Source organism: Sinocyclocheilus grahami, unplaced genomic scaffold (assembly GCF_001515645.1).
Source record: "Sinocyclocheilus grahami isolate Dianchi unplaced genomic scaffold, SAMN03320097.WGS_v1.1 scaffold886.1, whole genome shotgun sequence".
In the NCBI taxonomy this organism is placed as follows: domain Eukaryota; kingdom Metazoa; phylum Chordata; class Actinopteri; order Cypriniformes; family Cyprinidae; genus Sinocyclocheilus; species Sinocyclocheilus grahami.
Window position 1 is genome coordinate 299,928 of NW_015506065.1, and position 26,142 is coordinate 326,069.

General features: G+C 37.2%; 2 protein-coding genes across 3 annotated transcripts in view; both read right to left on the reverse strand.

Moving 5' to 3' along the window:
• Positions 1-17,208, reverse strand: part of LOC107563689 (hypoxia-inducible factor 1-alpha-like) — a 30,171-nt gene extending 12,963 nt beyond the window's left edge. The window contains exon 1 of one of the 2 annotated variants that reach the window (XM_016248628.1): positions 17,151-17,208. Coding sequence is in view for 1 of the 2 variants with exons in the window: in XM_016248627.1 (XP_016104113.1) it covers positions 16,466-16,497 (32 nt within the window). In the remaining variant the exon portion in view is untranslated. Of the gene's footprint in view, positions 1-16,465; positions 16,839-17,150 lie in introns of those variants that run through there. The other variant, XM_016248627.1, reaches the window with a different exon arrangement.
• Positions 17,209-21,285: 4,077 nt separating this feature from the next.
• LOC107563690 (protein kinase C eta type-like) overlaps positions 21,286-26,142 on the reverse strand; it is a 34,268-nt gene continuing 29,411 nt past the window's right edge. Inside the window, exons 11-14 of the mRNA XM_016248630.1 lie at positions 25,719-25,873; positions 22,144-22,282; positions 21,865-22,053; positions 21,286-21,582 (exon numbers count right to left, since the gene is read on the reverse strand). Coding sequence (XP_016104116.1) covers positions 21,577-21,582; positions 21,865-22,053; positions 22,144-22,282; positions 25,719-25,873 — 489 coding nt within the window. The 3' untranslated portion in view covers positions 21,286-21,576. The remainder of the gene's footprint in view (positions 21,583-21,864; positions 22,054-22,143; positions 22,283-25,718; positions 25,874-26,142) is intronic.

The following is a 26,142-nucleotide window of genomic DNA, read 5'->3' on the forward strand; positions in this document are numbered from 1 at the left end:
CGAAATAGTCATAAAATCGCGATTTGAGCTTGCGCGATTTCGTACACCCGACCTCCTGCAGTATGCTATCCGAACCAATCAGAATGCAGCGCGCCTAAATGAAGCACGAGAACAGAACAGACCAGGCAGGCATACAAACGTAACGCCAGGTTCACACTAGGGCTGTGCGATTTGGGGGAAAATATCAAATTGCTATTTTTTTTTGACAGATATTGCGATTTGATTTGCGATTTTAAATTTGCACTTCAAGTCAAGCTTCAGCTCAATATTGTCAATAATGTGCAGCACAGTATGGGTATCATTACTCTGCTGAAAAAAACAATAGAAACATCACAGAAATTCTTATAGTTTCCATTAAACCATTACAAAATTCCTTTTTGTTTTGGGCATTATTCCAATAGGAATTACTGTTGTTCTATTGGTTGCCATCTGCCAGATTACATCCCACCAATAGAATCCATCAAATACTAGTGGGATTTGCGCCGCGTGGGGCAGAGAGGAGCGAGTATGATAAGCATTCACAGACACAGGCTGTGTGTGCGCTCTTCTGAAATGGGAATAGCGAACATGCATTATAAACTTATTTCAAATGAATCTGTTGGGGAGATAAAATGTGTAAGATAACGTTCACGTACTAACAAAAACATCTAAGAATGTATATTTTATTCTCCAGTACTGAAAACAGAACCGATAAGGGAGCTTTTGATATGCGCTGTGACGCAGCTCTGGCAAATTACCTTTTTTGTTCGTTGTCTGTCATTTCAAAGCTTAATTTGCATACGTTTTTCTTTAGTTTAAAGTTGCCTAACTATCGATCTGACCCAGTAGACGCCATATTCCCACTCTGTCTCTCTCCCGTCCCGCTTTCCATTTTTATTTTTTTAATGGTGGGTGTTTACGCAGTTGGCTAGAGTAGTGCTGATTGGGGAGAACGGAGGTGCGCTCACTCTTGCCCAGGGCAAGTAAGACTGCAACCTCAAGGCTGGCAGTCATGCATATGCTCTGGAACAGAGTAATATCGCGTCCACGTCGCAGGCTTTGCAATTAGCAAATCGCAACATCTCAAATCGCGATTTAGATTAATCGCACAGCCCTAGTTCACACTAGTGTTGTCAAAAGACCTTGTACTTCGGTACCAAGTCGGTACTAAAAAAAATTAAAACATTACGGTACCAGGTTTTTTTAAGTACCGGTGGTACAGAGTACCCGGTCAACCCGGGTCTTGATTGCGCTATCTGAAAGGTGCGCAGATGCACTCTCTTCATAAAAGCACTGAGACGTGGCGACATCAAAACGAGGAAACACACCAAACTAACAAAACACTTTAAAGACACCCAGATCAAATGAAAGAGTTCAAGCAGGTAAGTTTCTTTTTAATTTTTAATATTTGTGTTTCCCATACATTGATTTATTTGTGGCGGCCCGCCACAATATCAAAACTCACAGCCACAAATAGATTTTCCAAAAGGCATAAACATGAGCACTGCATGTGTCAAAGTCGAAACCCGGTGTGGGTGTTTTTATATCACTGTATTTCTGAAGGAAACGACTGTCTTCAGAAAATTTGTGATGTAAATTTCATTTTATCTTGCCTGTAATGCCTGAGCAGTGTTTGTGAGCTGAGAGTACAGCGTTACCGGGGAAACCTGATCGCTCACACTCTACAAGTGCCTCCTCCTGGCATAAAATTAATTTGCATATATATGCCGCCACAAATAGAGTGCACGTTCTGGGGGAAACACTGCATATTACTCAATATTTGAATGTCGGCTTGAAATGAACGCTGTTATTGGAGTAGTTAATCGTTAGCATAAGCGCGGCTAATGCAAATAATGAGCATATGAAATTTCTTTATTAACTATTTAATGCTCATATAACTTATTAGGGTAAAAAAAAAAAAAAAAACAGGACATGATGATATTTACAATTTTTACACACCAGAGGCTTTTAAATGAATTGTGAATCTAAAATATGTGTGTTAGAGAATTTACAAATGGTTAATATTGTTTGTGTCATATCAGTCAGAAGTTCTGGGCTTTTTTTTTTAAATTCGCTAATCTAGTTGTTATTCTTGGCTGAACAGCTCTAGGTTTTCAAAAGCCCTTTAAAATTAAATATGTACACATTTTGGATTAAATGAAAGTAGTCCATTTTTTAATTAGCATGTTTTTGTGTTTTGATTTGGTCCCGAAATTGGTACCGAGAACAGTGGATTTTCACTGGTATTGGTACCGTATACTGAAATTTTGGTACCGTGACAACACTAGTTCACACACTCCGTCTGTGGTGCGTATATTTTTTCCGCACCCATGTTAACGGATCAGAGCGTTCACACTGCATGCGATTGTGCTCCGGCAGTGCGCTCCAACATGGATTGATACGGAAATTTTGTAATTACACCATAAATGTATATAATTAAAGTTTACTGTTTCACAGTCAACACATGGCTTTTTGGCTAGATTTAAAACAAGGAAAAGTGCACTTTTAGATAAACAAGGCAATAATAGATGGCACTCGTGGTGGTAGTTAAAGTTATATTTATTGAGTTTAAACGTGAATATGTCTATGAAAGATTGTATTACTGTACTGTGATAAAAGAGAATCACAATGCTGAAAAAAGCATTTTCAGAAACAACGTTTGGATTTGAAATCAAAATAATGGATAAATGTTGTGTTTGTGGTAAACAGCCGCGGATCAGGAGCGGACTGCAAGCGCGTCCTGTGCGAAAGCAAAATGAGTTTGTGCTGCTTCTGCACCGCATACACATACTGTATACGCACTGCAGACGGAGTACGTGTGAACCTGGCGCAACAAATCTAGTTCAACATCTGAGGCAACGCCACAAAGAGCTCTATGACCAATGCATGGCAAAAAAATAATCCCTGAACACGGGATTTTTTTTTACCTGCCATATATGTCTATTCTAGAGACATTTTGTTACACCTTTACTTAGTGATTATTTTGCCTTATGTCTGTTCTAGAAATATGTTACAGCTTTTTGATAAAGCTCTAATTGGTTTTCTTTTGGAAATATGTTTCAAATTCACACTGAATGCATTAATGACTGCATCAAAATTGTGATTAAAATCGAAATCGCAAAATTCATCAAAGAAATCGCGATAGGTTTTTTTTGTCCACATCGCACAGCCCTAAATAAAATATAAGTAAACAGAAGTTGAATGCACAAATGCACAAAGTGATGCAGAATCTATTTACATACATTTTTCCCTTTATAATTTTAATGACCAATGAGCTCTCCATGCAACAAATAAATATTCCCCATCTAGGAGCTCCAAGGTCAAAGCAGCAATGACAAACAATGAGCAGGCATTGTGTCAACCATCAAAGCCACACAAGATAAAGGAGGGATATCGGTTAAAACAGCCTAGTGCCCTAGAAGGAAAAAAAACATTATCTTCAGACAGACGGCATCCTAACTGCTCGCATCCTCCCTATCAAAGTATTTTCTGAAGCAAAGCGGAAATCATTTGGCCAGAAAGAGAGGAAAACCCTTGTGCACAGGGGATGCTCTCACACACACACACACACACACATTTCATTGTGGTTTTTAGCCTGCTTGTGTCTGTGCGTGCCGATACATTACGTCTTATGTAAGCTCCATATATGGACTGCTCACTAATATGTCTACATTATTGACTGTTTTCATGGTAGCTGGAAGGCCCCTTTACAAAGGGGAGCTTTTTAACTTAAAGGGATGAAAAATGAAAATTCTGTCATTAATTACTCACCCTCATGTTGTTCCAAACCCTTAAAACCTTCGTTCATCTTCAGAACACGGATTAAGATATTTCTGATGAAATCCGAGAGCTTTCTGACCCTGCATTGATAGCAACGGAACTATCACATTCAAGACCCAGAAAGCTAGTAAGGACATTGTTAAAATAGCCCATGTGAGTGACGAGTGACGTGACATGTGGCCAAGTATGGTGACCCATACTAGGAATTAGTGCTCTGCATTTAACCCATCCAAAGTGCACACACACAGCAGTGAACACACACACAGTGAACACACACCCGGAGCAGTGGGCAGCCATTTATGCTGCGGCGCCCGGGGAGCAGTTGGGGGTTCGGTGCCTTGCTCAAGGGCACCTCAGTCGTGGTATTGAAGGTGGAAGAGAGCACTGTACATACACTCCCCCCACCTACAATCCCTGCTGGTACAAGACTCGAACCCACAACCTTTGGGTTATGAGTCCGACTCTCTAACCATTAGGCCACGACTTCCCCTTTTTTTCTTTATTTTTTTTTTTTTTTTTTTCTAAGTGAGTGACGATCAGTGGTTAAACTTTAATTTTATGAAGCTACAAAAATACTTAGTGTGCAAAGAAAACAAAAATAACGACTTTATTCAACAATTTCTTCTCTTCCATGTAAGTTTTTGACGCACATTCATGAGTGTACCACAACACATGGTCGTGCATTCCTCTGATTGCAAACAAGGCACAGTGCATGCGTGTTCTACGTCAGAACACCGGCTCCTGCGTCAGCAGCACCACACCCATGCGTCATGGTACTCTAGTGAACACGATTTTTACCAGCAAGTTTCCATGTTTCCATGACTTTTCCATAACTTGAGACAATAATCATGACCTAAGGCTCCATTAGTTCACAAGTATACATGTAAAATAAGAATAAAAAATGGGGTCCCCCTCGGTCCATTTGCCACGGGGCCCGGTCACCTCTAAGGACAGCCCTGCATTTAACCAATATTATCAACTAAACTTGGGACCTGAATTTCAATTAGGAAACCGGTTAGGGCTAACAAGTAGTATTCAGGTACAGAAATACACAGAAATTAAACATACTGTAAATTAAGTGTCAGTGTGGCATTGAAAATGGTCAACATGTGACCGAAACGTTTGCCTTGTTTCTTTCAGTAAACATTTTGCATATGATTTCTGGTGGAGTGTGTGGACTTTTTTCATGTCATTTACCTTTTGGAAATCTTTTTGGTCTATGCACCTTGTTTGGATGAATTTGAAGCAGCGGTGAGTTTCTGGCTGTTTTTTAAATGAATTTTTCCTAAACTTTTCCAGACCTGGAAATTGCCCTTTTAAAATTCCATGACTTTTCCAGGTTTTTCATGACTGTACGAACCCTGGATGTCACATGGATTATTTCAACGATGTCCTTACTTTCTGTGCCTTAAATGTGGTTGTTTACGTTGCTGTCTATGCAGGGTCAGAAATAGTGGTCGACCGATATTGTTTTTTTGACAGCCGATGCAGATATCTTGGGAAGCAGGGTGGCCGCTGGCTGATATACTTTTATTTTAACTTAATATTTAAGAAATTTTTAATCATTTGAAAATGGATTAAAAAATTGTGTAAAATAAACATGCTTATACTTTAAATGACAAAGTATTTTTCACAAATAAACAAATATTTAATAAAAATATCTAATTAAAAAGGAAGTAAACACTGTAACCAACAGGGCACTCAGTATTCTGGGAAGTTTGTGTGCATTGGAAATCACATTTTTTCAAATAAAGCCACAGTAACACTCATTTCACATACAGCGAAAATGACATGAATATGACATTGGGCAAAAGCATGAAGCGCAGCATAATTTGAAATCACGAGTTTAAAGTCGATCGTGCTTCTCCAGTGAAGTTGAACTCTCCTCCTGTCAGCATTCAATTCACACACGATCGTGTAGGATACAAATGCACACTTCATTAGATCTCACAACTGGATTCGATTAAGTTTGCAAGGTTTTTGAAATTAGATGTTAATTAGTCATTCAAAGATTTGTTTGAATTATATAAATGCGTATTTGCTGAATGTTGACGGCAAACGAGAAAGTATTATAATGTTTGCCTTTCTATTACTAACAACAAAAAAGCAATCGTTATAATACTTTTGTATACATTTTAATTCCTTTAACAGTTCTATCTGATTATTAGCCGGACTTCTGTCCGTGAACAGAACTGTTAACGACGACAGCGAACAAGAGGCAGAATGTGAGCACTGTGTGTGTTCAGGTGCTGCCGTTCTCAGCGCCGTCAAAATAAAAGTCCCGCCACGAACGCATCAGCCAAACAGAAAAACTTATCGGCCGATGCCAATATTTGAAAAATGCCAAATGCCAAGGCCGATATATCGGTCGACCACTAGTCAGAAAGATCTCGGATTTAATCAAAAATCTCTTAATTTGCGTCCCGAAGATGAACGAAGGTCTTACGGGTTTGGAACAACATGAGGGTGAGTAATTAATGACGATTTTCAGAACGATCCCTTTAACTGAAATTTAGAGATTATTTTAAAGATTAGGTTGCATTGTATGGTTTCAAAACGCAATGAGAGGAGAAAATACAAGAAACTTCCTTTGAAGCTGATGCGTTTCATCTAGGGCTGGGTGATATAGCTAAAAAAAAAAAAATGTATCAACGATATAATGTTTCAAATCGTTCGGTATCGATAATTATTTACATTTTTTATAACCTTTAAAACAAAGAGCAATAGAAAACATTTTTAAATTTAACCACTGTATTTTTAAATTAACCCAATTTATTGAGACAAAAAAAAAAACGTGCATCATCTAAATTAACTAATAAAAATCAAATATAATTTCGTAAATTGCATAAACAATTATGAACAAAACAGCATAATGTATGCATTACTTAATCCAGAGAGCCGAAGCACCATTCACAGAGATTGCATTAAAAAACATGAGACGCAGTGAAAAGGGAAAAACCTCCACAAATTCGTGACGTGTTTTCTAAAAGTTGAAACGGTTTTAACTTTGCATTAGGAAACCGGTTAGGGCTAACAAGTAGTATTCAGGTACAGAAATACACAGAAATTAAACATACTGTAAATTAAGTGTCAGTGTGGCATTGAAAATGGTCAACATGTGACCGAAACGTTTGCCTTGTTTCTTTCAGTAAACATTTTGCATATGATTTCTGGTGGAGTGTGTGGACTTTTTTCATGTCATTTACCTTTTGGAAATCTTTTTGGTCTATGCACCTTGTTTGGATGAATTTGAAGCAGCGGTGAGTTTCTGGCTGTTTTTTAAATGAATTTTTCCTAAACTTTTCCAGACCTGGAAATTGCCCTTTTAAAATTCCATGACTTTTCCAGGTTTTTCATGACTGTACGAACCCTGGATGTCACATGGATTATTTCAACGATGTCCTTACTTTCTGTGCCTTAAATGTGGTTGTTTACGTTGCTGTCTATGCAGGGTCAGAAATAGTGGTCGACCGATATTGTTTTTTTGACAGCCGATGCAGATATCTTGGGAAGCAGGGTGGCCGCTGGCTGATATACTTTTATTTTAACTTAATATTTAAGAAATTTTTAATCATTTGAAAATGGATTAAAAAATTGTGTAAAATAAACATGCTTATACTTTAAATGACAAAGTATTTTTCACAAATAAACAAATATTTAATAAAAATATCTAATTAAAAAGGAAGTAAACACTGTAACCAACAGGGCACTCAGTATTCTGGGAAGTTTGTGTGCATTGGAAATCACATTTTTTCAAATAAAGCCACAGTAACACTCATTTCACATACAGCGAAAATGACATGAATATGACATTGGGCAAAAGCATGAAGCGCAGCATAATTTGAAATCACGAGTTTAAAGTCGATCGTGCTTCTCCAGTGAAGTTGAACTCTCCTCCTGTCAGCATTCAATTCACACACGATCGTGTAGGATACAAATGCACACTTCATTAGATCTCACAACTGGATTCGATTAAGTTTGCAAGGTTTTTGAAATTAGATGTTAATTAGTCATTCAAAGATTTGTTTGAATTATATAAATGCGTATTTGCTGAATGTTGACGGCAAACGAGAAAGTATTATAATGTTTGCCTTTCTATTACTAACAACAAAAAAGCAATCGTTATAATACTTTTGTATACATTTTAATTCCTTTAACAGTTCTATCTGATTATTAGCCGGACTTCTGTCCGTGAACAGAACTGTTAACGACGACAGCGAACAAGAGGCAGAATGTGAGCACTGTGTGTGTTCAGGTGCTGCCGTTCTCAGCGCCGTCAAAATAAAAGTCCCGCCACGAACGCATCAGCCAAACAGAAAAACTTATCGGCCGATGCCAATATTTGAAAAATGCCAAATGCCAAGGCCGATATATCGGTCGACCACTAGTCAGAAAGATCTCGGATTTAATCAAAAATCTCTTAATTTGCGTCCCGAAGATGAACGAAGGTCTTACGGGTTTGGAACAACATGAGGGTGAGTAATTAATGACGATTTTCAGAACGATCCCTTTAACTGAAATTTAGAGATTATTTTAAAGATTAGGTTGCATTGTATGGTTTCAAAACGCAATGAGAGGAGAAAATACAAGAAACTTCCTTTGAAGCTGATGTGTTTCATCTAGGGCTGGGTGATATAGCTAAAAAAAAAAAAATGTATCAACGATATAATGTTTCAAATCGTTCGGTATCGATAATTATTTACATTTTTTATAACCTTTAAAACAAAGAGCAATAGAAAACATTTTTAAATTTAACCACTGTATTTTTAAATTAACCCAATTTATTGAGACAAAAAAAAAAACGTGCATCATCTAAATTAACTAATAAAAATCAAATATAATTTCGTAAATTGCATAAACAATTATGAACAAAACAGCATAATGTATGCATTACTTAATCCAGAGAGCCGAAGCACCATTCACAGAGATTGCATTAAAAAACATGAGACGCAGTGAAAAGGGAAAAACCTCCACAAATTCGTGACGTGTTTTCTAAAAGTTGAAACGGTTTTAACTTTGCATGGCTACATCTCTTGTGTGACGCGAGTGCAGCAGTTATATTTGTCAGTCTAATAAAAATGCGCTGAATATGCGTTCTGTGTGAATGGCTTGGTTTCGGTTTTAACCTAATCAAGATCTTCTCCGCATTGAGCTTCTATATTTCTCGAATATTTTGAATGAATAACACCGCAGCGGCGCATCTCTTGGGCTAGACTAACAAAACATTCAAATGCAACAACGTCACTTACATCATAATCACCACCCCACCCTGATGCACACCTAACATTCAAATGCAAATGTTTATTCTAAATTCAACTAATATTCATTCTTTATTCACAATCTCCTCATCACAGGCAAGCCCAGCACGCATTTCAACATGTGTTCGTGTGTGCTGTCTGCGTTACTCATAGCAAGTTTCTATAAAGCATTTTTTTTCTATTGTTATCGAAAAAGGTGTACCGTCGATAAATAGATACCATTTTATCGCGCAGGCCTAGTCTCATCATGATGACATGATGGCTGATAAAGTAAGCTGATAACTAGGGATGCACCGATGTATCGGCCGCCGATATTTATCGGACAATTTTTTCTCAATTTACAACCATCGGCATATCGGCTATATAAGGCGGATATAACAAACCGATGGTTTATTAACTGCGTGAAGGCACGGAGCTGTATAATGTCTGTTGCATAATCCTAGTGCTGCTGTCTGCACTTTAATGCTAATCAAATAACAAAAGACAAAAGATAGCACTCTATTCTTGACTAAATAACTTTTGTAACTTTCATAAGTGTAGCGGACCTCATCTGAATGATGACCAAAACTTTACTGATGTTTTATTAAGTTTATTGCGTCCTTTTTCACTCCAAAAAAATAAAATTAAAAAAAAATCACCATAAGAGCTAACACAGCACGAGAAGTGCACATTAAACACTCTCTCTCAGTTGCATTATCATCAACATACAGCGAATTACACAAAACACTTATTACAACTAACAGTAAACAAATATATATAGATCTCATGCCTTTTAGGGGGGTGCTTAATAAACTGACAAACTTTAAATCCAAAAAACTGCGTGCTTTCATTACCCATATAGCTGCTCTGTAGACTAGAAAACCCCGTCAAGAGTCCCGCCTTGGTAATGGAGATCTCATACATATTTAAACTTAAAAATATTAAAATGTATACAAAAACTAATTAGAAGATTAATCATAATAAAGTCTGTTACAATAAAGAAGGATGAATATGCATTTAACTTTTACAGTGAAGTGTTTTTACATTTGTTTATTTTTGTACCTGAAAACTGTTAAACCTACCTAAAAAGCACTGTTTATTTAATATGTATTTTTGTTCTGTTGTATTTATGTAGGCCTGCTGAATGTTAAATGGATCCAATCCATGTTCATTAGAAATTATTTGATGCAGCAATAAAACTGCTAGTATAAATTTAATGCAGGTGTTTTTAAACTTTGCTGATTTAAAACATGATTAAAATACTATATTTTGATGCCAAAATTTCAAATACGAGAGGAAGTGACAAATATCGGTATTGGCCAATAAGTCATTGTTAAAATCTGTATTGGCCCCAAAAAATCCTATCGGTGCATCCCTACTGATAACCTTACCAAGAAGTCATGTTATGATACTGCATCGGTTATTCTGTATCCTCTTGGTCCATTTGCCAAAAGAAATCACCAGCTTCTCATTTCTGTCTGGCAGAACTTAACTGCCTATTTAATTTTAATTATTCAAATTTGTGATATAATAATCCATGCCCGTCCTGTCAAATTCTAATAGTAAGAGACAGCAAGGCTGTGCAATGGGGATTGTCAAAAACATTATATAAGACTATTTTTCAAAGTTGTAAATAAAATAAAGAGCTTTAGATTACTACAATAAAATACTATTCCAGTCGGGGGGGGGGTTGCATCTTAAGACAGCATCACAAGAAAATAAAAAAAACACCACCTTTAAAAACACTCACACCATGATACCGCAACCACCACCTAGGAGCCACCAGATTTGAGCCTGCTCGATTTCTAAATCGCTTTATAGCACGATTTTCTGTGCACCCGACCTCCTGCAAGTATGCTATCCGAACCAATCAGAATGCAGTGTGCCTAAATGGAGCACGAGAACAGAACAGATCAGGAGGGCATACAAACGTAATGCCAGGTTCACACACTCCGCCTGTGGTGCGTATTCAGAGATCAGGGTCAGAGCGTTCACACTGCATGTGATTGCGCTCCGGCAGTGCGCTCCAGGAGCGGTGCGTCTGCAGCAGTCATGCTGCGATCGTTTCCGCACGGAATCTATTTCTGCTGTGCTGCACGCGCTGAATTTAAGTGGCCGCGCATTATTCGCGGTAAAAATTAACATGGATTGATACGGAAATTTAGTAATTACGTCATAAATGCATATAAAGTCTACTGTTTCACAGTCAACACATGGCTTTTTGGCTAGATTTAAAACAAGGAAAAGTGCACTTTTAGATAAACAAGGCAATAATAGATGGCACTCGTGGAGGTAGTTAAACAAAGTTATATTTATTGAGTTTAAACGTGAATATGTCTTGAAATATTCTGTGTATGTACTGTACTGTGATAAAAGAGAATCACAATGCTGAAAAAGCGTTTGGATTTGAAATCAAAATAATGGATATATGTTGTGTTTGTGGTAAACAGATGCGGATCAGGAGCAGACTGCAAGCGCGTCCTGTGCGAAAGCAAAATGAGTTCGTACTCATACTGTATACGCACTGCAGACGGAGTACATGTGAACCTGACAACAAATCTAGTTCAACATCTGAGGCAACGCCACAAAGAGCTCTATGACCAATGCATGGCAAAAAAAATATCCCTGGACACGGGATTTTTTCTTTCTTTCTGCCATATGTCTATTCTAGAGACATTTTGTTACACCTTTACTTAGTGATTATTTTGCCTTATGTCTGTTCTAGAGACATGTTACAGCTTTTTAATAAAGCTCTAAGTGGTTTTCTATTGGAAATATGTTTCAAATTCACACTGAATGCATTAATGACTGTAAAGCATGTCTGTGTGTGTCAAAATCGTGATTAAATCCGAAAATTGCAAAATTGATAATAAAAAAAATCGCGATAGGTTGTTTTTGTCCATATCACACAGCCCTAGCTCCTACCAAAAAAAAAAATCCAGTAAACTAAAATTGACAAGAGTCCAAAAGGATGCTCGTTTTACAACGTGATTCCAATATAACTGGATTCATTTAGATCACATGCAAGACCTTGAAACACAATGACAAAATCAATAGACCTTTTGACCAAAGGCTTATGAAAACACTTCTAAAGAGGAAAACATAATGAGGGCCACATTTCAACATTCAAATTGACAGAGGTTTTACCACAAGACAGGAAGTTAGTTGCTTTGACGTCAATGCTGAGAGTGACTAAGATTTCAGAGAAGAGATGCAAAAAGCATGTTGCAGCTTGAACTTGGATGCGAAACAAAATAACGTCAAAGGAAAATATTGCCACTGAAAACAAGGTAGGCTATTATTCACTTTAAACAAGGTATAAACTAAAGCCCTATCACACAGTATTGTTATAACAACCAATAAAAATGAGATTATCTTCAAAATCTAGGTATGACCTTAACTGGATTCAATTCGCCAAAGAACACACTATTTAAAAATAAAAAAATCAGGTAAAAACAGCCAAACTTCAAAATTTCTCACACATTAAATTTTTTTTTTTTACATAAATATATATATATATAAAAAACATTTTAAACATAAGGTATGGAAAAGCACATCTTCTGCATACTTTCCTGAAGCTCAAACAGTAGAACTGAACATATAGAAACTGATCAAAAAAAATGTACACCTTCAATTAGTGCTCGGCGGTATGACCAAAAATGTATATATCAGTATTTTTCAAAATTACACCGGTTTCACGGTACAATTTTTCATACATGACCGGGTGTTAACCATATTTTCTACTGATTGAGAAAGGAAATACTGCAGTATATTGACTTAGAATGCCCTAAGTGAATATGGTCAAAAAATACCACACTAAATAGTGACTAAACACAACCACTTTTAATGCATGTTAACCAAGAGTCACTCATTTATAATCATGGCATCGTCTGATAAAATCAACATGCATCTACACTAAAGAGTGGCTATGAGGTTGCTTTGGCTATATTACTTTTTTGTCTCATGCAGCGCACTTCCTGCGTCTGAGTAACAAACTAAAAAAAACAACAAACAAAAAAGTGCATGTATCGTCTGATAAAATCAACATGCATCTATACTAAACACTATGCGGTTGCTTTGGCTATATTACTTTTTTGTCTCATGCAGCGCACTGCGTCTCAGTGACTTAAAAATAAATAAATAAATTTTAAAAAGTGCATGTGATATTAACAGACGAACTACGCTCATATTTATAATTCCAAACAATCAGAAAATGCTATTTTGTACTCATTTATTGACGAGTCGGCTGCGGTGCTTCTCTGCCGCTCACTGCACAGAACAGACGCCGAGAGAGGTGACACTTCTCTGGGAAAGTCAGACCTCGCGTTTGCGGGACAGCACTGGCGAAATCTTCCAACTGAACCATAGCTAAGGTTTATCCAAAAAAGTCGCTAGGTTTGTCAGTATGAATATTCTATGGGAAAAAGCCGCTAAAAGGGTCTGAAAGTTGCTAAATCTAGTGCACATTTTCAACAATACATAATAGGTTAACCAGTATTTCCAACAACAAAAAAACTGAAATGGGCCAAATTGACCTGAAACATAATATAAATGGTGGCACACTGGACCTTAGCTTAACTCCAATGCCAGTGTCACCTGTCCAGTAAATTCACATACCGAAAACCCAAGCAACATTTTCCAGCCTCAGTAATACCAACACTTATTTCCATCTCATCTCATCTGAACCCACACTGATGACAGGCCTGACAAAGAATAAGGCACTCTCAGCAAAACCCAAGGACGAATTCCTGCTCCCAGTCCTTTATCCACAAATATGCCAGACTGCCTGGCTGAACAAGGGCAACGAGTTATGCCGAGTTCACACTGCACAATTTGAGTTCGGGGAGGAGTTATATGAAACGTACTTTGCGGACCAGTGTTGCCAAATCCGCGATTGCCGCCAGTTGTTTTTCATGTCAGCAGGTTGAAGCGACCCCAATAACGTGATATTTAGGCCCTGGAATGTGAATTGTACCAGGAGAACCCCGGCAAAAAAAAAAATTTAAATTTTAAAAAAAGGGGGGAAAAAGTGTATTTTACCCCCTGAAAGTGGTTTTTACTGGGGGACCCCCTCGAAAGCAATTGAGCTATTTTCAGGTTAGTTTTGAGTAGTAATTGGGTGGGTTTTGTAGCGAAAACCTGGCAACCCTGCACCAGACAGAGTTATCGGTGATTCTCCCTATTGTAAATTCATGCAGTGTGTAACGTCCTGTCGTCGTTCTATCGTGCAGTGTGAACACAGCAAAAACTGAATGCTACCCCAGATAGTCGGTCAGTGTGAAACCAACAGTGATGCGACGTCTTTGAAAATCGTGCAGTGTGAACTCGGCATTAGGGTCAGGGTCAAAGAACGGCAGAGAAACACTGGTCAACATAGTCTAAACCAGTTCAGGGCCAATCTGTGCATGCAGTGCCAAAAAGGTTGTCTGGATCAGGTGTTTTATCTTCGCTTCAGGAGAATGATACGTGTGTTGTTCTGAGAGCAACACTGATATTTAGGCCCTGGAATGTGAATTGTACCAGGAGAACCCCGGCAAGAAAAAAAATTTAAATTTAAAAAAAAAGGGGAAAAAAAGTGTATTTTACCCCCTGAAAGTGGTTTTTACTGGAGGACCCCCTCGAAAGCAATTGAGCTATTTTCAGGCTAGTTTTGAGTAGTAATTGGGCGGGTTTTGTAGCGAAAACCTGGCAACCCTGCACCAGACAGAGTTATCGGTGATTCTCCCTATTGTAAATTCATGCAGTGTGTAACGTCCTGTCGTCGTTCTATCGTGCAGTGTGAACACAGCATCAAGAGTTGTATTATACGCGACTTTGGGCTTCTTTTTTTGTAAAGTTGCATGAAAAAAATAAAAAAACAAGTAGTCCTATACTAATACTAAGAGTAGATTTGGTTTGAATAGCCTGTAGTAGGCTATAAATGTGTGGCTGTTACAGCTCCCCTTAGAAGCTCTTGTGTTTTTCTCCTTTTCCATCTCTCCAATCCTATTCTGCTCACAGATGATTGGAGATGAGTTTTGTTCCCATTTCTGTAAAATAGCTTCCGTTTTGCTTTTCAGATAAAAGAGTGGTTTCAGTTTAATATGTCGCAGGCTCATTTATTGGTAATAAATAATTAATAAATAATATTGATGATAAATTTAAAAAAAAAGTGTGGGCTTGTTTTTTGATTCTCCCTATTGTAAATTCATGCAGTGTGTAACGTCCTGTCGTCGTTCTATCGTGCAGTGTGAACACAGCAACAAGAGTTGTATTATACGCGACTTTGGGCTTCTTTTTTTGTAAAGTTGCATGAAAAAAATAAAAAACAAGTAGTCCTATACTAATACTAAGAGTAGATTTGGTTTGAATAGCCTATATTTTAGTAGGCTATAAATGTGTGGCTGTTACAGCTCCCCTTAGAAGCTCTTGTGTTTTTCTCCTTTTCCATCTCTCCAATCCTATTCTGCTCACAGATGATTGGAGATGAGTTTTGTTCCCATTTCTGTAAAATAGCTTCCGTTTTGCTTTTCAGATAAAAGAGTGGTTTCAGTTTAATATGTCGCAGGCTCATTTATTGGTAATAAATAATTAATAAATAATATTGATGATAAATTTAAAAAAAAAGTGTGGGCTTGTTTTTGAAGCAGCAGTTGCTTATTTGTCTTGCGAGAGTTGGCAACAGTGAGCAACAACTGAATGCTACCCCAGATAGTCTTTCAGTGTGAAACCAACAGTGATGCGACGTCTTTGAAAATCGTGCAGTGTGAACTCGGCGTTAGAGTGAACGGTGGAGTCAAGAGGGATAAAGAAGCGATCCAACAAACTCACTCATGGCTCTTTTTAACGTAGAAAATACACTGCATAAAACTTTCAGAACTTAATGAAATATAAAACACCAGAATACAAAGTACAAAATTAATATCCACTGACCAAAGATCATGCCATTTGCTTTCTCCATTCTGACAGACATGCAGCTGTCTGATTATTACACTAGGAAAAGGCTTTTATTTATTTATTTAAATCATTCGTACATTTACGGTCAAATACGTCTGTGCCTACATAACCAATGTGTTTACACATTTTCATGAGAACTGAATTTCGTCTATAATACTATAAACTGTTTACAACCGTTTAAGCAATAAATCGGGGGAAGTTTAAGTGAGCATGCAGCTAACGTTAGTTCTGTTAGCGTCCTTCCACAGACAGACACTAGACACTATTATTACCTCAAAAGGGCAAAATAATGCGTTACAACGCAACAAATATGATTCTTTAAATCGCTTACAACAACCTTTAATGGTTGTTTAAAGACAAATAGTCGGCATGAGCGCTTTAATCTTGCTCTTAGTCGCTTGGTTAACATCCAGCACAAAATGGCGACACGTTCTGTGTGACGGGGAGGAATATCTTTCGGCCCGTTTACTGCACAAAACAACCAATTCTGCTCAGCAGACCACTTTATTCGAAACAGAAACGGGAATCCCTACCTTTTCTTTTCAGTGACAACTCCAGTATCCATTCCTGGGTGAAACCACTCAGAATGTGTTAGGTTTTTCCAAACCGCGAGGTCAGAAAAATAAAGGACGTGGCCACCTCTCGCGAACAAATAAAGATGTGTTTACGAAAGAAAATGAGCGTAAAACGATACTAGTCCGGTGTGGTGTGCTGAAAACGTCTGAATGGTAGAGATCAAGCCTCCGGTTCGCGGAAGGTCAAATCGCTTGTCTAGCACCGGTCGGGGCAGTGTCTGCTCTGTACAAAGCGTTATCGTGCCTGCGCTCCTGGCTACTACGCTCTGTGGCCCGCGCGTTCACGAGGCGTAGACGGGAGCGAGCACAGGCATATTTCAGATGGCGGTGTCGCACTCAAGAAGATATTCACAGAACCGATGGGACATCAGTCCAAGCAGCAGTTCAGCTGACCCCCACGGTGTGATGTAATCACAACTATCCATCTCACCACAGATGTAATCAATTAAAATTACTTGCTTGTGCTACAACCATCCTTCCCAGTTTTTCCTTTCCTGCTCAGTGAATAGGCTACTGTGTACTGTTTATAACCAGTAATTACTGTTAAAATATAAAGTCTAATCTTTAATTATTATTTTTTGAGATTATAATAATGATTAGGTAACAGAAGACAATTACTTCACCAAATAATTACACCAGCCACCTTGTAAAACAAACAGAAGAACAACTCCAAGTAACCAGCAGGAAGACCTCAGCATTTACTAACAACCATCCAGAACACCCTAGAACAGGGGTTCTCAACTCGGGCCCTCGAGATCCACTTTCCTGTAGAATATTTAGCTCCAACCTTGATCAAACTCACCTGCCTGTAACTTTTTAGCAATCCTGAAGACCTCGATTAGTTTGTTCAGGTGTGTTTGATTGGGGTTGGAGCTAAACTCTGCAGGAAAGTGGACCTCGAGGGCCAGAGTTGAGAACCCCTGCCCTAGAATGAACCAGTAACTAGCCAGAGCACCTGAACAGCCAGTTAAAATAACCAAGCAACTTGCCAAAACCCCATACCAACCATCAAACAAGCCTATTTGTTTAACCACAGTTACCAACCAGCACACTCTTGCAACCACCTAGCATTGCCCTGGTAATCTGCTGACTGTAGACTACAGTCTGTAAAAGCTTAAAACTTTCAAATTAACTAATTAAATGGTGGGATTAATCTCTGTCAAGCCAACATAAAAACTGCCTCAATAAATCTTACTTTTATAGTTTATTTTGAGTTGAGGCAAAAGTTGAGGAAGGTTGCATTCTTTACTCATGAAAATAGCATTTTCAATATTTTTTTTATTTTAATTAATTTTTTCATTTAAAGTGGGCAGATGACATAACTGCAGCACACTTATAAAAACAGAACGTTATTGTGTGTTGGTGTGGATTCTTATATATTTATTGCTCCAGTTGTAATTTATTTATCATTTATTCATTCTGAAAGGGATTTTTAACAGTTCATAGCCATTATTTAAAAAAAAAAAAGAATGCTATTTTCATGAGTGAAGGAATGCAAACTGCCTATAAACTTAAACGAAACTAAAAGCAAGGTTTGTTGAGACCGTTTTTGATGCTGGGTTGACAAAGCCTAATCTCAAAATCAAATATAGTTAATTTTATAATTTTAAGCTTTTACAGGCTGTTCAGTCACGCAGATTAGCAGGCGGTTGCGAGAGTGTTCTGCTTGGTTACCAGAAGGTGGTTAAACTAATAGATATTGGTCTTGGTGTAAATGGGCCTTAACTTTGGCCAATTTTATGGTCGTATAGGGAAGTAGCTGGTGCTGATGATGAAATGTTCCACAGAATTTCAGCAGTTTCCGCAAATGTGTTGAGGTCTTCTATTTCTTCCTGCTGGTAACCTCATTTGCACTTTATAAATATTTTCTTTCAGCACCACAAATCTAAATTATATTATTCAGGATTCTTTAAGTTATTTCTAAGTAGTAGAAGTAGTTTATATACATATGTAAATGCACATATATAACCCACAATTCTGTCAAATTCTCTTCAAGATGGAATATCCATGGATATGTCCTATGAAAAAAATTAAGCTGATGAAACTGTAGCAGCAAGCAAAAGATCGAAAACATTTCTTCATTGTTAGCCAGTTAGACTTGCACAATTCTGTGGTGTCATACACAAATCTTACTGTGCAAAGAATTGATAAATGTTCTTAATCCAGATATGAAAGAGAAGATTTGAGCTTTTATGCCAGTTTGCTGATGTTGAATGTTGTCATTTGCTGTTTTAAAAGAGTTTCAGTCTTCCAGCACCTGACAGATTAGAGGAATTACCAGGTTGCTGCTGGGAATGCTTCAGCAAAAGCAATCAGCTGCAAAATAACACAGTAAACACTGTGTTCCCAGCTACATCTTGTAGCATGAGGCCCAAGCCAAATTACAGACTGTCAGAGTCTGAGTCAAATGTCATGGGAGGAAATTTAGGAAATACTGATACAAGATAAAATGCCATATATGAACTGTTCTGCTCCAATTCTAAAAATGTCATCACATTATGTCCATCTCTGAGATCTAGCAGATCTTCAAATATCACGTATCATCAGGAGTGTTTTTCCATGGAGCACCACAGAGCAGGACTTGCTAATTTCAACTCCAAACTCACATGTTCCCAACAAGCCAGTGGGACCAAAATGTTTGTTTTTAATAGTTAATCATGTGAACATTATTTCTGATGGTGTAAAAGTGAACAGCCAAATTCTACTGGAATACTACAGTATACAGAATAGCCTCTTAATAGAATTAGCAGAGACTCAGAAACGCTTCAATTCCAGTACGAGATTTGTCTGCTTGCCAAGACCATTATTTTTGAATTTGAACCACTAAAATAAATGCAATATCTTTGGCACATTTTCACTGGAGGAACCCAATGAACCTCTCAGCAGTGCTGACTCAATGAATGGTTTGAGTCATGAAGACACCTCCCAACCAGACATGGCTGGTTTTTGGCAGTTTCACACCACATGCCTAACTGGGAAAATCACTAGAGCACCTGACAACAAGTCAAAACTTTTCACACATCATCACTGAGAATTCAGTATGGAGTGTATTTCATCATACCACCTGCATGAAAATGCTCCTGGTAACAATCTCAAAATATTTACATTGCAACAGTGAGAAACTTACAGTAGAAGTGAATGGGGCCAATCCATACGTTAAAATATTCACTGTCAACAGCTTACTAATCTTTACTAATCATATAACTTACTAATCTTCTCTATGTGAAGTTATATCCAATTTGACAAATTCTGTCGAATGATCCTAACCTGTATTAAACCCGCAATAGTCCTTAAATCTGGCTTAAGTATATTTACCAAAAATAAATTGCTTGACAATAAATAAGCAGACGATTTGTCATTGTTTACCTCACTATCACTAATATTGTCTGCCAGAAAAATGCCAAAGAAAACGGTGTCAGCCACTGAGTTTCCAGTTACAACTGGTTTTCGGCAAGTGTGTAAAAACCCTTATTGGGTAATGTCACTTTTCAAACAAGAGAATGCTTGAATAGAAAACAATAATCACTACAACCAAATTTCCAAAAAATGTAAGTGCCGTTGTATAAGCTACTTAATTAAATAGAAGTGAGTTGGCAGTGTAGAACTGACCTGACGTTAAATATTTTATGCTCATAAAAGCATCTTAACCCATTAACGGTTTAGCACCAATATATGGTATATTATCCGTGTATAAAGGCTGCTTCAAATACAGGATAAGCTCATGAGAAAAACAAAATGAATCAAGGGAAATAAATTATTCATGGAGGATTTTCATGTCTACAGAGAAATGTGACATATGACCACAGCTCTGTTTGTTCTTTGAGGTGTAAAGGACGTTTTTATTTTTTTCTTCTCATGAAAGTTTCATGTTCTATCTCACAACACAGGTCCCCTGATTCATTATTCAATGAACTGGACCGGTGATATGTGTTGTCACATGTGCTTTAGGTAAACTAAATTAGTCTCTTATTGCCTGTTACAAAAGGATTTTCCAAGTTCATAATTTAGATTTTAGTTAGAATTACTTAACAACACGTCACATAACTTAACAACTCATTACACTGACTTACAGTATACTGTAACTGCTCAATGTAAGTTACTTGCTGTGAATTTGTTCCCGTGCTTACTATAAAGGTGAAAGGCAAAGCACTTGGCAACTGCAGGAATATGCATATTATCATGCTAGTAATATACTGCAAGATAGACTTTGTACATTTAAGCAGATAAAAACATTTTTAAAAGCATCATTTTATGAATAATCCTTTGGTCTGGATGGTCCTGTTGAGTATTGCCTTATTCTTCAAGTCTGAAACATGTCCATATTCTTGACAGACTTGGCAACAGAATGTATCACATGAAATTTGCTAGAAGGAGTTATTTAGGGAAAGTAACATATAACCTATGTATGAAAAATAAATAAACCACAGCTGATGTTAGTGCAGTCGCAGCTCTGGAGCTGTGTAGGTGAAGTCTTTAAAATCGTCCTGGTGGAAAGGGAAAAGACTGTCTTCAATGGGTGTAAGACAGGGCTCCTCTTGAGTGAAGTCAGGGTCAAAATTGTTCACATCCTCAATAGAATCCTACAAAACAAAAATTTTATTTATCACTAATATTCACACTTTTCAAATTAATCGGTTATCGGTTCTTTCACGTCAAGTCTACTGATAAACAAATACTCTATAAAGAAAAGAAATTCAACAACAGTATTTCAAAGTAATGGTAATAAAAGATAATATAGGAAATAATAACAATAATATTTCCCAACATAGCTGCCTGAGATGTAAGTCAATACACTGGGGTTGTGTCCTTAGAGTAAAAGTAAAGATATTTGTCCAGTAAAAGTCAGACAAATGTACTTGTTGTGCAAAACAATGGATTTCATTCAAGTGGTGTCTGTGAGTGCCTTTACATCTGAAGTCGAGCTACAAGGCTTTTTTGTGTAATTAAGCTACAGACTTCATTGCTCTGGTTTTATTTTAATTAGCATAATTGCCAAACAGTCCTGGTCCTTACAGTTTCACACACAGTTAATGACGTGTAGTCATAAACAAGGAGATGAGGAGATTATTTTATTTCTGTGGAGACAGAATGTAGAATATATAATTAAATATTTGAAGTTAAACACATGATTGATTAAATACCTATGTCTTTCAGCCATAGGCCAACTGTAGTCATATTAACGTGTAATCATGCTGAATAAAGCTGACTTACAATCACATTATTTAAGTATGCTAGCCTGACTTCTCAAAAACCAAACTGGTGCAATTTCAAGACCATTTATAGAGACAAACTTTTAAAGCACATGAAAACAACCTTTGTGTTTAATCAGATTTGTTTTACTGAAGATCTAGACTCACTCCTCTAAGGATGTCCTCTGCCTCATTGCTGAGCCAGGATGAATAAATGACCTCATCTTTGAGGATGCACTCAAACAGCTCGTCCTCAGTCTCTGCTTCAAATGGAGCATGACCCGACAGCATCTCATAAAGCAGCACCCCCAGAGCCCACCAGTCCACTGATACACCATACAGCTCCTCCAGGATGATCTGAGAGAGAGACAGCATAAACCATCTATACAGGAAGAAAAAAAAACACACACACCATCTTCTTTTAAAGCTTCCTTTAGTGATGCTCACCTCAGGTGCAATGTAATCTGGAGTCCCACAGAAGGTACTAGTTAGTTTTCCATCACGTATATCCTCTTTGCACATGCCAAAATCTGCCAGTTTGCAGTGGCCATCTCTGTCCAGGAGAATATTGTCCAGTTTAAGGTCCCTTTGAAAGAAGAAGAAAACAGGATGACATTATTACCATGCTGTCCAAAATGTACCATTCTACATAATCTACTATTTGAAATAAAATGTAAGTATAAGTTGAAGCTTTATAATACAAAAGCACGTAACAAAATTACTCAAACTATAAATAAAATTAAAACTGGCAATATATAAAAAAGCTAATTCAAAATACTATAATGGTATTAACACAGGGTGTACCCTTCAAGTAAAAGGTAATAACATATTTTCCTTACACCTTGAATACATGAGTGTACAAATCTTATTTTCAAAAAGGTTTTTTAATATATTTTATTTAAATATACTATACCCAAGGAGGGTATAATAATAATAACAAATAAATACAAAAATGTTTGACTAATAGGATAAGATGGTATACTAAATTTATTGCAGTATTCCAGTGTATTGCATAGATGGGTATAACATTTGAGTAATTAATAAGCCAAATACAAGTCATCCTGATCACACACACACACACACACCTGTTTACTGTACAAACACAACATTTTGACATTGATAATGATAAGACATGTTTCTTAAGCAGCAAATCAGAATATTAGACTGGATCATGTGACACTGAAGACTGGAGTAATGATGCTGAAAATTCAGCTTTGCCTCCACAGGAATAAATTACATTTTAAAATATTTGTGTCTTCTTATTTCATCTCAAACAATTTATACAAAGGTTATTCTTGTTTCATGAATCAAGTAATGGGCACAAATGGAAAAGAGGGAGAAAGACAAGAAAATCAAAAAGATCTCTTAACTTCCTGTACTTTATGACTAATGAACAAGAGCAGAGACATGCGGAGTCTCTCGCTCACAGTGTCGGAGAATTTGCACTGGCAAAAATAAAGTGTGGCAGACTCACCAGCCTAGCCATCAGCCACAGCCCAAATCTGCAGCTGAAGAACTGGCAGAAATATTTCAGGCCCTGTAAAAAATAGACAAGTCTGTCTTCTGCCCAACCGTCAGTGACGTAACCGCATAGCCTACTTTCTTCTCTATGTAAAACAACCTCTTCTCTATTTTGCAATGTTGCAACAAAAGTCTTCAAGCACCAACTATTCTGATAAATAATTAAATGGTTTATCAATTAAAGGCATAGTTCACCAAAAAAATTTTATTTGCTGATTATTTACTCAGGCCATCTAAGAATTAGCTTAATTTGTTTTTTCATTGGAACAGATTTGAAGAAATTTCTCACCAGTGAATCCTCAGCAGTGAATGGGTGCCGTCAGAATGAGAGTCCAAACAGCTGATAAAAAAAACATCAAAATAATCCACAAGTAATCCACATGAAGTCTATCAATTAACTTCTGGCTCAAATACAAGCCCATAATTCATAATAATACTTCCTCCAGTGAAAAAGTTCATCACCCGTTGTCCGCTCACATAAAAATGTACTAATATAATTGTTCAGAAAAGTTTTGGACTGTTTTTGTTTATAAGTAGTGCTTGAGCTGTGCATATTTCTCTCCTGATTCAAATGACATAACTTTTTTACTGGAGAATGCTATGTTAATATGGATAGAGGACTCTCGAAATGGATTTGTTTATTATAAACATACAGCTTTTTTTACTTCACAATTTAAAAAGATAAAAAGGTAACTGATGGACTGAAGTCATGTGGATTACTAATATATTTTTATCAGCTGTTTGGACTCTCAATCTGACGGCACCCATTCACTGCAAAGGATCCACTTGTGAGCAAGTGATGTAATGCAAAATTTCTCCAAATCTGTTATGATGAAGAAACAAACTAATCTACATCTTGGATGGCCTGAGGGTGAGTACATTTTTAATACATTTTAATTTTTGTGTGAACTAATCCTTTAATTTAAAAAAATGAAAACAATAATAGAAAGAGCTTAATTTCTGATGCCCTTTTGGAAACCAGATGTAATTTAGCAACAGTGGAACAGTTTGAGAGGTCAATAAACACTTTGCATTTGCAGTTTCTCCAAGCCTCTGGGTAGAACCTGCTGAAATGAGACTAAAACACTAAAGTCATTAATGGATACATTTTCATTTTTGTGTGAACTAATCCTTTAATTAAAAAAAATGAAAACAATAATAGAAAGAGCTTCATTTCTGATGCCCTTTTGGAAACCAGATGTAATTTAGCAACAGTGGAACAGTTTGAGAGGTCAATAAACACTTTGCATTTGCAGTTTCTCCAAGCCTCTGGGTAGAACCTGCTGAAATGAGACTAAAACACTAAAGTCATTAATGGACTCCTCGTTTCCGTCATGCACTGTCCAATCATTTTGAATGAACCCGGTATAGTCCAGTCCTCAGATTAGAGCAGAGCCAGATTACACGGCATTACAGCAGCGTCTATAGGATCGAGGGTAAGTAAGGTAAAGTGGAGAGGAACAGCCTGATGACTCAGAGGTCAACGAATCGTTGGACTGCTGGAATATAAAAGAGCTGTGTTACAGGTGGTCCTGCAAAATCCATGTTGAAATGTTGTAATGGTCTTGATGAAAATCATTTTTAATATTTATTTGGAATAATCTCGGTGCATATAATACTATACTGCACTTTGTAACAAACAAAGTCATGTGATAAATCAGAGCAGTGTACAGGCCGCTCTCTCGCTCTCCCTCCCTCACGCTCTCTGTTTCCCTGAGTAAACAGCTCATGTAAAAATAGATCGATTGCATGCTGGGCAGGGTCATGACACCAGCTCAGGTCCTCACTCAAAATGTAACCACAGTCCTCTTACACTACAATACTGCCATCTTCCCCAGGACTCTTTATCATTCTCCCCATAAGAATGTCACTTCACAGAAGCGTTACATAATTACCATAAAATAATTCGCTTTAAAGCCCAATAAAATCAAAAGGAAAGGCAAGAGTGGCCATATGGTGGGCCATATGATTGTAAAGACGACAAGGGGTCAAGCAGAGTTTGCCGGCATTCCCGAAAAGTTCCCACAGGGAAGCTCGTAAATGTCACAAGCCTCATTTAAATGAGAAAGCAGTTTGTCAGATGTGTTTATATTTGGGTTTGGCTCTATTACAGGGGTGATCAGAAAGCTTACTCAGGTAGGCAAAGGTCGTGTGATTACAGCCAGGAAGAGCGCAATGTCCCGGCCTGGAAAAGGAAGACAGGGGTGGAGACTGTCTGTAAATTCTGACTAAGTGTGTCAGGACATGCACAGACAAGATTTCACAGGCTGAACACATGCATGTCAAAGCAAACAACTGAGGGCAGTGGCATTGGTGTGTGAACATCTGGAGTTTTTTCAGATGAACATTATGAAATTCAAATACACTTTCTATTTAAAAAGGGAATTAAATATTTTGTACAATATACCTGTGAGGAAAGATAAGTTACTTCCACAGCTAGCTCAAAAATTATTTAATGACAGGAGATCTGTGATGTTAAAATGGTCCATAGTATTCCTCACCTGTAAATGATGCCTTTGGAGTGAAGGAACATGAGGGCCGAAATGATCTCTGCGGCATAAAACCGTGCTCGTGGCTCATCAAAACGCCTGCACTTCTGGATGTGGAACATGAGGTCCCCACCATTCACAAACTCCATGACAAAGAATAACCGCTCCTGAGAAATGAATAGCACAGGTTAAGCATACACATGGAAAAATAACATGTAAAAACATGTTATGAAAGTATAAAGGAGTCAAATATGAGGCAATATATTCTTTTACATCTTCCAACATTATTAAACCTGTAACAAGTACAGCATCTGAACTTGTTTACTAAAACACAGTGATGCTATTAATGTATATACAAATTACTATAAATAAATGTATGTATGTATATATATATATATATATATATATATATATATATATTATTTTTTTGCATATG